Source organism: Tachyglossus aculeatus, chromosome X1 (assembly GCF_015852505.1).
Source record: "Tachyglossus aculeatus isolate mTacAcu1 chromosome X1, mTacAcu1.pri, whole genome shotgun sequence".
Taxonomy (NCBI): Eukaryota; Metazoa; Chordata; class Mammalia; order Monotremata; family Tachyglossidae; genus Tachyglossus; species Tachyglossus aculeatus.
The window spans coordinates 39,934,141-39,949,990 of record NC_052101.1 but is presented as its reverse complement, the minus strand read 5'-3'; the positions used below and the strand labels follow the sequence as shown (position 1 = coordinate 39,949,990).

Here is a 15,850-nt window from a genome sequence, read left to right as displayed (position 1 = left end):
TTGTACGGTAGCTAAACTTGGAAAAATAACACAAAAGAGACTGCTTAAGAATCAATAGTAAAACAAAACTTCCACAATTCTCATAGATAAACATTTGGAGAGCATAATTTAAATTGTAATTAAAAAGTCAAATTAGCCTTTTCCAACGCATAGTCCCATTTCTTATTGAAAATTGTGTAAATTTATCTCCGCCAAAATATACTCTCCCTCAGTAAATGCCTTCAGCATGGCTTAAAATTCTTAAAATAATTGTGTATTCTGTGCTTCTTAAATGATTTACCAGAGAAGCTCTGGCTTACTTAGCTCAGAATCTGCCAATGCTAAAATCAAAAAATAAGCCATAAAATGCGTCTACCTCATCGAGAATAACTATTAACCCGAAGCACGGGATATACCTTGCTTACCAAATATCAATTAGATACATGAAACGGCAATAATAAGCAACAATGATGATTAAACAATTTATTGAAGCGCAAGGTGATTAAACAGATTTACGTAATGAGCTTAGTTTCATTTCATGACTCAGGGATTATATTATATTCTGAATGAAATGGCTTTCCCCACAATAATTGTAGAAACATTTAAAAAAAGAAGCCTCATCTTTTTAAACTTTTATAAAATTCACAAAATTATGTTTAAATAAAAAAAGGCTCCTTTAGTTCCTATATTAAAAAAAAAATCTCCTGAGCTACTGCTATCGAGTTTATAATGGTTTTAAAAAGCTACCTATTATTTGTGTACCTTCATAGTTGGAAACCAGTTACTCCTGCATTAAGCTTTTAATAAACAGGTTTTTCCTGACAGGTGATAAAATAGCTGCCGCAATCATCTTCTAGAGCTTCTATAGTCTTCACAGGAAGAACTATTTAAGTATTTCACCTTCATTTCACCAGGAATGTTTGCTCATTGTGGGTACTTTTCATTTAAGCATGGCACTACTCAGTATATTTTTTCCCCCACTCTGGGAAAAATGGTTCAGAAACTTCAAAGTAAGACCACCGGGGAAGGCATTCCCAAGGTGGGCCTTCAAAACTGGACAACTCCAAAATATAAACCCACTAAAAACCGGTAGGCGATTCTAAAATTCAATAACTCACTTGTCCCACCTAGGTGTACAACCCGATTCATAACAAAATTATTCAATTCCTTAACTACTTTTTCCTTAAACAAATATGAATTCCCAAAGCCTCCTAACCAACTGAATTGTATAGGGTTCAAAAGGCAAGATGATAAAAGGATTTCTCACAGTGATTTTATGAACTTGAGTTTTAAAAACTCACTGCCTGTAGATGTCTGCACCTTATATACCCACACTCGAGAAGAAAGCAAATGATTAATCGCTTTACTGCATCAGCTAGGCGTTGCCGTCTGACGATGGGTTTAAGGAAAACCGAGGTGATGATTCAGCCTCCACCAGGGAAGCCATGCACAGCCCAAAATTTGTTGGCAACAGAGACAAAAACTGTCACAAAATTCTGTCACCTAGGCAGCACACTGACCACTGTTGCAAAGAAAGAAAAAGAAGTGGCTTTTTTCATGGCCTGCGTTAAGCCCTTGCTATGTGTCAAACACTGTCCTAAGTTCTGGGGTAGGTACAAGTTAATTTGGTCTAACACGGTCCCTGTCCCACATGGGGCTCACAGTCTAAGTAGGAGGGAGAAGGGGTATCCCACAGTTGAGGAAACAAGGCACAGAGAAGGTAAGTGACTTGTCCAAGGTCACATAAACAGTTTGCAGTCAGGATTAGAACCCAGGTCCTTCTGACTCCTGGGCCCATGTTCTCTCCACTAGGCCACACTGCTTTCTGAATCAAAGAGGCCAGTTCACCCTTTGGGAGACAGTCCAGACTGCAGTGGCAATGTGGTATCAGGCTCCATGCCAAACTAAAGGTCCACGGAACTGAAGTTTCTGATCTTCTCCACGGTCATGCACATTTGACCCTATACAGCATTTCCTCATGGCTCCTTTAAGTCTACTGGACCCCCTAAGTTGGGACATCAGGTTCCATAAGCAGTTCCGTCAACATCATTTATAGGCCAGTTTCAATATCGAAAAGATGAGATCATGAACAATGAAGTTCTGGAGCGTTCTCCTAACATCTAAGTTATGCTTAACTGAACATAGCTGTGCTGGACGTGATTCGTTTTGAGTAAAAACTTTGCCGAGAAAATACAAGGAAGCAAAAGTGAAAACAATACCTGGCACTACAAAAATTAAACTCGACAATACAGGAGACAGCCTTCATGTGGGCATAATACGGCCAGGATTGTGGGTCCTCCACTTGCCCTTTGAGGAACATATGCATTCATAGGTGAATTTCACCTTCAATGATGGCATCGTCAAATATGAACTGATGTAATGTAGAAAACTTCTAATTATTCATTGTGAACAGGGAACGTGACTACCAACTCTGTTATACTGTACCCTTCCAAGCACCCAGTAATTGCTCAATAAATGTGACAGTGTATAACAGTGTAAACATGCATTCAGTATATAACTTAAGAGTTGTCCTTGACTCAAATCAATCCACATATTCGATGTCGCCAAATCCTGTAGGTTCTACCTTCACAACAATGCTAAAATCTACCCTTTCTCCATCCTAACTGCTATTATGCTGATCCTAACACTTACCCTATCCTGCCTTGACTATTGCATCTGCCTCCTTGCTGACCTCCCTGCCATCGGCCTCTCCCCACTTCTGTCCATACTTCACTCTACTGTACGGGACATTTTTGAAAAAATTTATTCAGCCCAGGTCTCCTCCCTCAGAAACCTCCATCGGTTGCCCACCTACCTCCACATCAAACAGAAACTCCTTACCATTGGCTTTTAAGCACTCAATGAGTTCACCCCCTCCTACCTTCCCTCACTAATCTACTACAGCACAACCCACATACTTTGCTCCTCTAATGCCCGTTTACTCGCCCTGTCCCAATTTCATCTATCTTTCCACCAAGCCCTTTCCCACTTCCTCCCTCTGGCCTGAAACTCCCTCCTCCTCCGCTGCCCTGTATACTCCAAACCACCACTCTCCCCACCTTTAAAGCCTTATGAAGGTCACTTCCTCCAGGAGGCCTTACCCAATTAAGCTCTCTTTTCCCTGTTTCCTTCTCCCTTCTTAGTCTATGCTTTTGGATCTCTGGGCATTTGATATTTGCTCCACCCTCAATCCCACAGCACCTATGTATATATTTAAAAATTATACATTATAAATTATTTATGTTAATGTCTGCCTCCCCGACTAGACTGGGAGCTCACTGTGGGCAGGGAACGAGTCTACCAAATGTGTTGTACTGTAGTCTCCCAAGTGCTTAGTACAGTGCTTTGCACACAGTCAGCACTTAATAAATGCTACTGAGGAAAATAAAGAATAATCAATAAAACTGCCTTCAAAAGGAATTAAGTTGAAGGACTATTAATGATGTCTTCATAGAAATCAGGAAATTTTGAAGTTTGGTCTAACATGCCCTCCACTGAAAATTAAACAAAGTGAAATGTTCCAGAGATTGAATCCATTCTCCATTTCAATCATTTTATCCATATTTATTTTCCAGAAAACTAAAAGAAGAGAGAAATTATCCTCTCTGTTTAGAAGACAGATGAACCAAATTTCAGGATACTGGAACATAAAGTACAGACTCTGCAAACATTCTAACATGGCTGATGAGGCTGCTGTCTGAAAATGATCTCCAAAGGACCATTTACCTTCTGCCTAGTAGCAAAGTGTTCTACTCCTAAAAGGAGGTTATAAGTAAGGAAAATCTGGATAATTTAACTGCCTGAAAAGAGTAATTTACAGTGAACAGAAACTCAATATCTGTAAGGAGGGTTTGGTCATCAGAATTTCACAATGGTATAAAGTAAATAAAACATGTTAAAATTAATTGTACGTGGTCTTTCTGCTTGCTGAAGACAAACTAAATTACTATCAACTTTCCACTCAAGAAATCTATTAAGATTGGTCAAAGAAACGGAACTCAAATGCTAAAAGTTGACAGTAACTTCTCAAAGTCTTCTGATATTTCAAGTTGCAGTTAAAGCTAAAGGCAATTCTAGTAGAGCTAGAAGAGATCTAAAAAGATCACATTCAGCCTCTTCTTTCCAGACACCTTCTAGATAGACCCAGTAGATCAATTACCTAAGCACACTAAATAATTCAATTAAGAGAAAATGCATCTAAGCCATGAAATTATAACCAGTATTTTAGCCTTTCAATGTTGGCCAGTCAGAAGCTCACAATAATGCAGCAGATGCCAAGCCCTTTGATACAAACTCCAAATTAAAATAAGCTTTAGTTGCACCAAGTGGGTTTATTTACCTAAGACATTTTCCCTTTCAATTTAAAAATAGCATTTTTTATGATGACATATGACGCATCTGTTTCTTTGGAGAGTTGTATAACCTTCACACATTCTCTGGCATGAAAGCTATCTTCTCATTCTTACAATGCTTAGAAAATATTTTTACTGATCTTTATTAACTGAAAAGGAAAGTCTATGTTAATTTCTTAGACAGTGTTCTGGAAAAATCACTTTCTTCCCCAAATAATGGTTTTCCAAAATTTCCCAAGATTCCCCCAATGTGTATTTTAAATCAAATCCCCATACAATTGAGCCTTGAAAACCGGATTGCCAGGTCAGTCCAGCTCATTCCAAATGGAGGTTGAATGACGGACTATGGAACAAATTAAACTTGGGCCAAGGCTTAAGGAGTGAAATGCACATAACCACCTATATTTGATCCTTTCAAATAATTTACGTGCCATACATTCTGCCTTAATATTGTTTAAATTTCCTTAAAATAAAATGGTCAAAGAAATTACCTGTCTAAATTTAAAAAAAAAACACCCCACCTCTCCACTCCCCTGCCAATATGTCTTAAATGAATTCTTACCTGACTTCTGATGGCTTCATATGCCTCAATTGCCCTGCAGTTTAAGTAACAATTCTCAATGAGAGTTGCTGCCAGCAACTCACTGAAAAAAGGAGCTGGATAGGCCCACTGTATCCAAATGGAAACAAACAGAATCACTGAACCAAGGACACTATACCATTAAGCTAAGGCTCTCACAAATGGCTTCGGGTTTTAACGAGATTGGGGTGCACTAACTTCTAAGGTTTCCTTAATCTACTGATCCTTTTGCACATCTTATCACATGGGTCAACCATCTTATATTAACAGAATAGTCTCACACACCTCAAATATATTGCAATCTCTGATTCTCGGGTCCTTTGAATCAATCTATCAATCATATTTACTGAGCCCTTTTTGTGTGCAGAGGATCGTACTAAGCGCTTGGGAGGATACGACAATAATAATAATAATGATGGTATTTGTTAGGCGCTTACTATGTGCCAAGCACTGTTCTAAGCGCTGGAGGAGATACAAGGTAATTAGGCTGTCCCACATGGGGCTCAGTCAATCCCCATTTTACAGATGAGGCAACTGAGGCCCAGAGAAGTTAAGTGTCTTGCCCAAGGTCATATAGCTGACAAATTGTGGAGCCGGGATTAGAACCCATGACCGCTGACTCCCAAGCCTGGGATCTTTCCACTGAGCCACGCTGCTTCTCCTTTAACGAGGGGAAAATATACTGAGGGAAAAGCAAACTAATATTAGATAAATGATTAGATTCTTGCTCCATCCCATATGGGCTTTTAAATACCGTTACCACCTAGCCCATCAGGAAAATGAGTTCAGAGTTTTGCCTAGGCAGGCCTCACTGTCCAAACGACTTTCCATTTTTTCTAATCTAAAGAAGGCCATTATTGCCTTTACAAAACAGCTTTTAACCCCCACAAACTAGATCTGCTGCGCATGAATTCAAAATGTCAAACAACCTACCCACTGCCAGTGCAAGGCCATATCGGCAGAGAGCAGGCCAACACTGACATTAGTCTAGATCTATTCTTAGTAATGGTTGAACTATCTCTTTCTTCCCATTTAAAATTTAAAAAGGAAACATGGACTCACAAATTAGCCATTATTCTGACAATGGGTACTAAATACAATTTAAATCCATGAGAAGAAAATACTTATACCATTTCCTATTGTGAATCTTTGCTAACACAAAGCTTACTGGATTTCGCAACATACAGGTTTTTTCAAGATCACATGTCACTCGATCTAGAATATTCAAACCAAATAGTTCGCAGGTTGAAAGCGTCAAGCTAAACAGAAAAGAAAAATTGTAAATTGTAATATAATAACCAGAGCATGTCTTTACTTTGATTCACCCTGTATTTTAGAACGCTGCCATCTGTTTTAATACAGATTTGCTGCATACGTTTAGACAGGCTTGAAGACTGAAAGAGACGATTGCATTTGCGTATCCTAGCTATCCTCTCCTACAATAAAGAGGAAGAGATCCACACTTCCCAGTTTCAATCATGAAAACCTTGCAATTCATAATGACAACATGACAAATTACTTATATAACAATCAGTTTCCCAAGGACATATGCCAAAGATTGTCAATTATAGATCGCAGGTTCCAAATCACCTCCCGGTGGCAAACATAAAATGACCAGCACTTTAGTCTATATTTATTATTGTCTAATAAGGAACAGTGTGAGAATTAGGCACTCTGAGGCCGACGACAAACACTTTAAGGTTTGCCATCTCATCCCCAGACCGTCAGAGGCTGAAGGACTGACTCTCACCCTGCTGCCACCTGCAATTTCTTTTCACCTATCTTAAAGGGCAGAACCTCACCTGAAATGGAAAAATGTTGTCAGCTCTGTTCAAACTGTCCTCCATCCACGATTTGGGTGCAAAAGCCGAGCTGGGCCGCGCGTATTTCTGCAGCTGGATATGATTACTTGCAAAATTCTTCTTCAGAGGCGAGATTGAATTCAGAGGGGTTATGCCTCCATTCAGTCCTCGCCTGTGATCTCGGCCTTGGGAGCCTCCCCATCCTCCATAACCACCACCTCCGGGGCTCCAGGACGACGATGGTGTGGGCGAGGGGCTTTGGTAGCTGCTCCACGGTGACGGTGGCTTGTTGAGATTATTGGCCAAATGAGGCAGTTGATTAAAAGCAGCGTTTCGGTGGGTAAATGGAGGTGGATGGGGACTGGCGGGGGACCTCCTCTGCTGCTGATGCTGATTGTGGTGATGTTGGAAATGGGGGTGATGGGGGTGATGCTGAGAAAGGGGGCCGATCTGAGGGGAGAAGCTGCCCCCGAAGCCGGGGCTTACGTGATGTGGAAAATTTTGAAAGAGCAGAGCACCGTTATTAGCCGAAGCGGCGGGCACCCCTCCCTGGTGAAAGAAGCTGGCGTCTTCATTGATTATCGTGGAGGATGAAGGAGCTATCGCCGCTGACCAGTTACTGAAGCCAGTGAGGGAGGATGCGCTGGATGTGAGGGGCTGAGTCGAGGCACCTAGCCCGCTGGCCTCTTGGTAATCGAATCCCGTCAGCACCGGGGACTCGATTCTTATTTTCTCCTTCCCGTTGCCATTCTCTGAAGAGTTGTCGCCTTGATTCTCTTCAGACTTGGCTTTTTCGGATTCAGGCAGCATTCCGCCTTCCTGACCTTGACTGGGGGAAAGCTGCTGCTTCTCTAGAGAATCTTGCTGGTCCTGTTGCTGTTGCTGAGTTTTCGATTTTTCGGATCCCAGAATCTCATCCTGGATGTTATGGGCGGCTGGGGCAGGAAAGAGCCAAGCTGACCCAGCGTTACTGCCACTGGCAGCTGTGTTATTATTTATAAAAGCAGCAGGGCTGGGGGTTGCATTTTGATGATGGTGTGGAGGCTGCAGATGTGGATGGAATCTGACTGGAAAAGCTGATTTATTCCCAGTATTGTTTTGCACTAGCACTCCAAACCCGTAATCCCCCATTTATTATTTTAGTATCTGAATTACTATAACAAGAAGACGAACCTAGTGCTTACTACTCTCCTACTTCCACCCGGACTGAGTATTTTTTTTTTCTAAACGTCTTTGTGCTCCAGCTTATTACCACCCTCAATATCGGGGATTTGAAATTCTGGTTTCTGAAGACCTAAAAATCTTCTCTCTTTTTATTTTTTTATTAAATATGGGCCAGTCTAATTATCTGCTTATTTCTAAGAGGATAAAACAGAAACAGAGTCTTTGGTTAGTAAAATGGGTGGTTTCTTTTTCCAAAAAGAAATGCTCATGGAGGAGAAAGGCAGAATCTCTCGAGGATCTATGGATGTAGACGAATAAGCACTGCGCAGAGTAAAAATATATATATACACATATAGATATATATATATATATAATTTAACAATCACGTATGTTTTTCCTCAGCAGATCTGACTCACCTACGGACGAGTTCTAATAAAGAAAAGGAGGGCTGGGGGAGACCACGGTCTTTTCTGGGCGGCACGGTCGTTTTAGAAATCAGGAATAATTTAAGATCATATATTATATATCTCTATATAAAGATTCTATTAGGTTATATGGAGGAGGAGAAAAAAATGGGGCGGATTCCTGGTTGCGGGCGAGGCGATTTCGGTGGAGGAGCTCAGCATTGAACAGGGAGATGGGGTTGGAGAGGAGGGCTTGCTGCTGCTTCGGGTGCCGCTTCGGGTGCAGTTTTTGCTGCTGCTTCTAGCGCAGTTATTGCAGCCGCTTCGGGTGCAGTTTTTGCTGCTGCTTCTAGCGCAGTTATTGGAGTCGCTTCGGGTGCAGTTACTGCAGCCGCTTCGGGTGCAGTTCTTGCTGCTGCTTCTGGCGCAGTTATTGCAGCCGCCTCGGATGCAGTTTTTGCTGCTGCTTCTGGCGCAGTTATTGCAGCCGCTTCGGGTGCAGTTTTTGCCGCTGCTTCGGGTGCAGTTTTTGCTGCCGCTTCGGGTGCAGCTATTGCTCCCGGGGCTGTTCCTGCTCCTGTTTTTCTTGCTCCTGGTCTCCCCCCCCGGCCTCCTTTCCCCCATGAAACGGGCTGAAGACACCCTGATCTCTCCGGGGAGGGGGGGGGGTCGGCGAAGACTAACGACCCCCCTTCAGCGGGGGACCACCGGGGCGCTGGGGCAGCCGCTTCGTCCCCTCATGGGACCCGGGGCCGGTGGGGGAGGGGGGGGGGCGGCTGGTGGGGCCGAGCCTCGGCCGGAAAGGGTCGAAAGGAAGGGTCGAAAGGGTCCGTCCCCGCGCCCCTCCCTCGCGGGGTGAGGCGCTTATGTGCGGCCGGGTTTCTCCTCACGGCCCCGCGGCCTTCTTCTTCTTCTTCTCCTTCCGTTTCTCCTCCTCCTCCTCCCGGTTGCCCGGAGCCGCCGCCGCCCGGTCCTTCCCCTCAGGCCGGAGCCCAGTGAAATGACAACCAGCTGGAAAGAGCGAGACACTTCCGGTTCGGCGCGGGGGGGGCGGGGCCGAGAGGGGCTCGCGCCACCCCCCCGCCCTCCTCCTGGCCAATCAGAGGGCGCGGCGGGGCCCCGCCCTGATCGTTCGGAAGCCGGCCTCGAGGCGCGCCTCTTCCGGCCGACGCCCGCCCAATGAGGGCTCCGAGTCGGGGGGGCCCACCCACCGCCGCCATCTTTTCTGTGGGCCAAGAAAGCACTACTCCCGCCCCCGCCCCCCCTCCACCACCATAACCTTTACCGACACGGGGCGGGAGGGGATCAGGGGATAATCAATCAATCAATCGTATTTATTGAGCGCTTACTGCGTGCAGAGCACTGTACTAAGCGCTTGGGAAGTACAAGTGCGAGGGCCCTATGTGGCACGATGCAGGGCGGCTCGGTGGACAGAGGAGCCTGGGCTTTGAAGTCATGGCTACGCCACTCGTCAGCTGGGTGACTTTGGGCAAGTCACTTCCCTTCTCTGGGCCTCAGTTACCTCAGCTGTAAAAACGGGGATTAAAACCGTCCCCGTGGGACAACCTGGTCACCGTGTAACCTCCCCAGTGCTTAGAACAGTGCTTTGCACATAGTAAGCGCTTAATAAATACCATCATCATCATTATTATTATTATTCTCTGGGCCTCGGTTACCTCATCTGTAAAAATGGGGATTAAAATCGTCCCCGTGGGACAACCTGATCACCTTGTAAGCTCCCCAGCGCTTAGAACAGTGCTTTGCACATAGTGAGCGCTTAATAAATGCCATCATTATTATTATTATTGTTCTCTGGGCCTCAGTTACCTCATCTGTAAAAATGTGCCGCCATTATTATTATTATTCTCTGGGCCTCAGTTACCTCATCTGTAAAAATGGGCATTAAAACCGTCCCCGTGGGACAACCGGATCACCATGTAACCTCCCCAGTGCTTAGAACACTGCACATAGTAAGCGCTTAATAAATGTCATCATTATTATCATTATTATTATTATTCTCTGGGCCTCAGTTACCTCATCTGTAAAAATGGGCATTAAAACCATCCCCGTGGGACAACCTGATTGCCTTGTAACCTCCTCAGCACTTAGAACAGTGCTTTGCACATAGTCAGCGCTTAATAAATGTCATCATTATTATTATTACTCTCTGGGTCTCAGTTACCTCATCTGTAAAAATGGGGATTAAAGCCGTCCCCGTGGGACAACCTGATCACCTTGTAAGCTCCCCAGTGCTTAGAACAGTGCTTTGCACATAGTAAGCACTTAATAAATGCCATCATTATTACTATTATTATTCTCTGGGCCTCATTTACCTCATCTGTAAAAATGGGGATTTAAGCCATCCCTGTGGGACAACCCGATCACCTTGTAACCTCCCCTGTGCTTAGAACCGTGCTTTGCACATAGTAAGCGCTTAATAAATGCAATCATCATTATTATTATTCTCTGGGCCTCGGTTACTTCATCTGTAAAAATGTGCCACCATTATTATTATTATTCTCTGGGCCTCAGTTACCTCATCTGTAAAAATGGGGATTAAAACTTGCCCCGTGGGACAACCTGATCATTTTGTAACCTCCCCAGCGCTTAGAACAGTGCTTTGCACATAGTAAGCGCTTAATAAATGCCATCATTATTATTATTATTATTATTCTCTGGGCCTCAGTTACCTCATCTGTAAAAATGGGGATTAAAACTTGCCCCGTGGGACAACCTGATCATTTTGTAACCTCCCCAGTGCTTTGCACATAGTAAGTGCTTAATAAATGCCATCATTATCATTATTATTATTATTATTATTATTCTCTGGGCCTCAGTTACCTCATCTGTAAAAAAGGGGATTAAAACGGTCCCCGTGGGACAACCTGATCACCTTGTAACCTCCCCAGCGCTTATAACAGTGCTTTGCACATAGTAAGCGCTTAATAAATGTCATCATTATTATTACTATTCTCTGGGCCTCAGTTACCTCATCTGTAAAAATGGGGATTAAAGCTGTCTCCGTGGAACAACCTGATCACCTTGTAACCTCCCCAGCGCTTAGAACAGTGCTTTGCACATAGGAAAAGCTTAATAAATGCCATCATTATTATTATTATTATTATTGTTCTCCGGGCCTCAGTTACCTCATCAGTAAAAATGTGCCGCCATTATTATTATTATTCTCTGGGCCTCAGTTACCTGATCTGTAAAAATGGGGATTAAAACCGTCCCCGCGGGACAATCTGATCACCTTGTAACCTCCCCAGCGCTTAGAACAGTGCTTTGCACATAGTAAGCGCTTAATAAATGCCATCATCATTATTATTATCATCCCCGAGTACTCGGGGGAATGGGTGTAGGGCAGAACACGACGACCTCAGGCACCCTTGAGGCGGATGCCCACAGCCAAGATGGCCGCCGGGCATCCCGTGCTTTCCTCTCCCCGACCCTGAGGGAACTCCGCCCCGTGGGTGGGATGGAGGGGGTGGAGCCGGTGGCTGTGGTCGTCATGGCCGTGGTCGTCATGGCCGGGGCCGCCTCAATGGCAGGGTTGCCCTTCCTGAAGGAGCCTGAGGGGAGGGAAGGTGCCCCATCCGGCCTAGCTGGCTCCCTGGGCCGTGACGCCACAGGGCTGGGCCTAGCCGAGCGTGGGTAGCCAGTTTCTCCTCAGGACCCACCATAATAATAATAATAATGATGGCATTTGTTCCCAGACTGAGCCCCTTCTTTCCTCTCCCCCTCGTCCCCCTCTCCATCCCCCCGTCTTACCTCCTTCCCTTCCCCACAGCACCTGTATATGTGTATATATGGTTGTACATATTTATTACTCTATTTATTTATTTTACTTGTACATTTCTATCCTATTTATTTTATTTTGTTGGTATGTTTGGTTCTGTTCTCTGTCTCCCCCTTTTAGACTGTGAGCCCACTGTTGGGTAGGGACTGTCTCTATGTGTTGCCAATTTGTACTTCCCAAGCGCTTAGTACAGTGCTCTGCACATAGTAAGCGCTCAATAAATGCGATTGATTGATTGATTTGTTAAGCCATTATTGTGCAGAGACCATAAGGCCACCTCTCCCAGCCCCACTGGTGGAGGAGAAAAGGATTCGCCAGAATCCACCAGGAAAACCTTCCTACCAAACCCTAGGACAAGCTTGTCCTCCAGACAGCAGGAGCGAAAGACAATTTTATCACCTAGCAGGGCAGTGAGGGGAGATCAGAAATGATGATGATACTTGTTGAGCGCTTACTATGTGCAAAGCACTGTTCTAAGCGCTGGGGGGGATACAAGGTGATCAGGCTGTCCTACGTGGGGCTCACAGTCTTAGTCCCCATTTTACAGGTGAGGGAACTGAGGCTCAGAGAAGAATAATAATAATAATGTTGGCATTTGTTAAGCGCTTACTATGTGCAAAGCACTGTTCTAAGCGCTGGGAGGGATACAAGGTGATCAGGTTGTCCCACGGGGGGGCTCACAGTCTTCATCCCCATTTTACAGGTGAGGGAACTGAGGCTCAGAGAATAATAATAATAATGTTGGCATTTGTTAAGCGCTTACTATGTGCAAAGCACTGTTCTAAGCGCTGGGAGGGATACAAGGTGATCATGTTGTCCCACGGGGGGCTCACAGTCTTAATCCCCATTTTACAGATGAGGGAACTGAGGCTCAGAGAATAATAATAATAATGTTGGCATTTGTTAAGCGCTTAGTATGTGCAAAGCACTGTTCTAAGCGCTGGGGGGGATACAAGGTGATCAGGTTGTCCCACGGGGGGCTCCCAGTCTTAATCCCCATTTTACAGATGAGGGAACTGAGGCTCAGAGAATAATAATAATAATGTTGGCATTTGTTAAGCGCTTACTATGTGCAAAGCACTGTTCTAAACGCTGGGGGGATACAAGGTGATCAGGTTGTCCCACGGGGGGCTCACAGTCTTAATCCCCATTTTACAGGTGAGGGAACTGAGGCTCAGAGAATAATAATAATGTTGGCATTTGTTAAGCGCTTACTATGTGCAAAGCACTGTTCTAAGCGCTGGGGGGGGATACAAGGTGATCAGGTTGTCCCACGGGGGGCTCACAGTCTTAATCCCCATTTTACAGATGAAGGAACTGAGGCTCAGGGAATAATAATAATAATGTTGGCATTTGTTAAGCGCTTACTATGTGCAAAGCACTGTTCTAAACGCTGGGGGGATACAAGGTGATCAGGTTGTCCCACGGGGGGCTCACAGTCTTAATCCCCATTTTACAGGTGAGGGAACTGAGGCTCAGAGAATAATAATAATGTTGGCATTTGTTAAGCGCTTACTATGTGCAAAGCACTGTTCTAAGCGCTGGGGGGGGATACAAGGTGATCAGGTTGTCCCACGGGGGGCTCACAGTCTTAATCCCCATTTTACAGATGAAGGAACTGAGGCTCAGGGAATAATAATAATAATGTTGGCATTTGTTAAGTGCTTACTATGTGCAAAGCACTGTTCTAAGCGCTGGGGGGTTACAAGGTGATCAGGTTGTCCCACGGGGGGCTCATAGTCTTAATCCCCATTTTACAGATGAGGGAACTGAGGCTCAGAGAATAATAATAATAATGTTGGCATTTGTTAAGCGCTTACTATGTGCAAAGCACTGTTCTAAGCGCTGGGGGGGATACAAAGTGATCAGGCTGTCCCACGTGGGGCTCACAGTCTTAATCCCCATTTTACAGATGAGGGAACTGAGGCTCAGAGAATAATAATAATAATGGTGGCATTTGTTAAGCGCTTACTATGTGCAAAGCACTGTTCTAAGCACTGGGAGGGATACAAAGTGATCAGGCTGTCCCACGTGGGGCTCACAGTCTTAATCCCCATTTTACAGATGAGGGAACTGAGGCTCAGAGAATAATAATAATAATGTTGGCATTTGTTAAGCGCTTAGTATGTGCAAAGCACTGTTCTAAGCACTGGGAGGGATACAAGGTGATCAGGTTGTCCCACGGGGGGCTCACAGTCTTAATCCCCATTTTACAGATGAGGGAACCGAGGCTCAGAGAAGTTAAATGACTTGCCCGAGGTCACACACAGCAGACGTGGCGGAGCTGGGATTCGAACCCAGGACCTCTGACTCCAAAGCCCATGCTCTTTCCACTTAGCCACGCTGCTTCTCTGATGGTTATGGCTTCTGACTCATCGACACCCTCTTAGCTGTTTTGGAATGGAGGGATGCCAGTCCTCTGATTTTCAGCTGGTCCGTCCCCTGGCCAACACAGATAAGGCCGTAGACGCCTGTCTAGTATTTTTCCTCTCAGTGCCCGGCTTCCCTTTGGCCATGTTCAGAGGGACCTAGGAGAGGAACGCAAAAGCTCTGGAAGGAGCTGGAAGGGTCCACGTGTCCATCAATTAAGCGCTCTCGTTGTGCAGGGCGCCGTACCAAGTGCTTGGGAAGAGGACAAAACAACAATAAACGACACATTCCCTGCCCATAACGAGCTTACAGACTGCTGGGGGAGAGAAACATTCATATAAAAAAATACATTACAGATCTGAGATATGTGAAGAAATGCTCCAGACCCAAGTGGACTGGATGTATTTGGCAAAATGGTGCTTATGATATAGTTACATTACACTGTGTGTGTGCCCAGTGTGATGCTTGTGATGTCATGTCCACCTCCGTGTCCAGTATTTTTGACAATACTCTCCAGTGTTATCAGTGGCCTCCTCCTTTCCAAATATATCATTTGTACATTAAATATAAATGCATTTATATTCAATAAACTACAATATTTATGTTAATGTGTGTCTCCCCCTCTGGACTGTAAAATCATAATGGGTGTGTCTTCCACCTTTATCTTATTGTACCCTCCCAAGCGCTTAGTACAGTCTTCTAGACTGTGAGCCCACTGTTGGGTAGGGACCGTCTCTATATGTTGCCAACTTGTACTTCCCAAGCGCTTAGTACAGTGCTCTGCACACAGTAAGGGCTCAATAAATACGACTGAATGAATGATTGAATGCTCTGCACATAGTAAGCACTCAATAAATACGATTGAATGAATAGTAAGTACTCAGTAAATACCATTGATTGACTAACAGATTCTATTTAATCCTAATCCTCTTTGACCTCTCAGCTGCTTTAATGCAATGGAAACACTTTCCTTGGGAGCCCTTTGTAACTTTGGTTTTAATCAGTCAATGGTACTTATTGAATGCTTACTGTTTTCAGAATACTGTACTAAGTGCTTGGGAAAGAACAAGAAAACAGAGTTGGCGACATGCTCCCTTCCCACACAGAGTTTACAGTCTAATTTTTCCAACATCCTTCATTCATTCATTCATTCAATCGTATTTATTGAGCACTTACTGTGTGCAGAGCACTGTACTAAGCCCTTCACTCCTAGTTTTCCCCCAACCTCTCCAGCAGCTCGTTCTAACAATTATGGTACTTGTTCAGCATTTACTGTGTGCCAAACACTATACTAAACACTGGGATAAATACAAGATAATGAGATTGAACACAGTTCCCATCTCACATGAGGGAGTGCTTATTGTGGACAGAGCACAGTACTAAGTGCTTGGGAGACTACA

At 44.4% G+C, this 15,850-nt stretch overlaps 1 protein-coding gene across 4 annotated transcripts in view; it reads right to left on the bottom strand.

Moving 5' to 3' along the window:
- Nucleotides 1-8,960, bottom strand: part of CPEB4 (cytoplasmic polyadenylation element binding protein 4) — an 80,184-nt gene extending 71,224 nt beyond the window's left edge. For all 4 annotated transcript variants that reach the window (XM_038771956.1, XM_038771957.1, XM_038771958.1 and 1 more), the window contains exon 1: nucleotides 6,714-8,960. In XM_038771956.1, coding sequence (XP_038627884.1) covers nucleotides 6,714-7,844 — 1,131 coding nt within the window. In that variant the 5' untranslated portion in view covers nucleotides 7,845-8,960. The remainder of the gene's footprint in view (nucleotides 1-6,713) is intronic.
- Nucleotides 8,961-15,850: the final 6,890 nt, after the last annotated feature.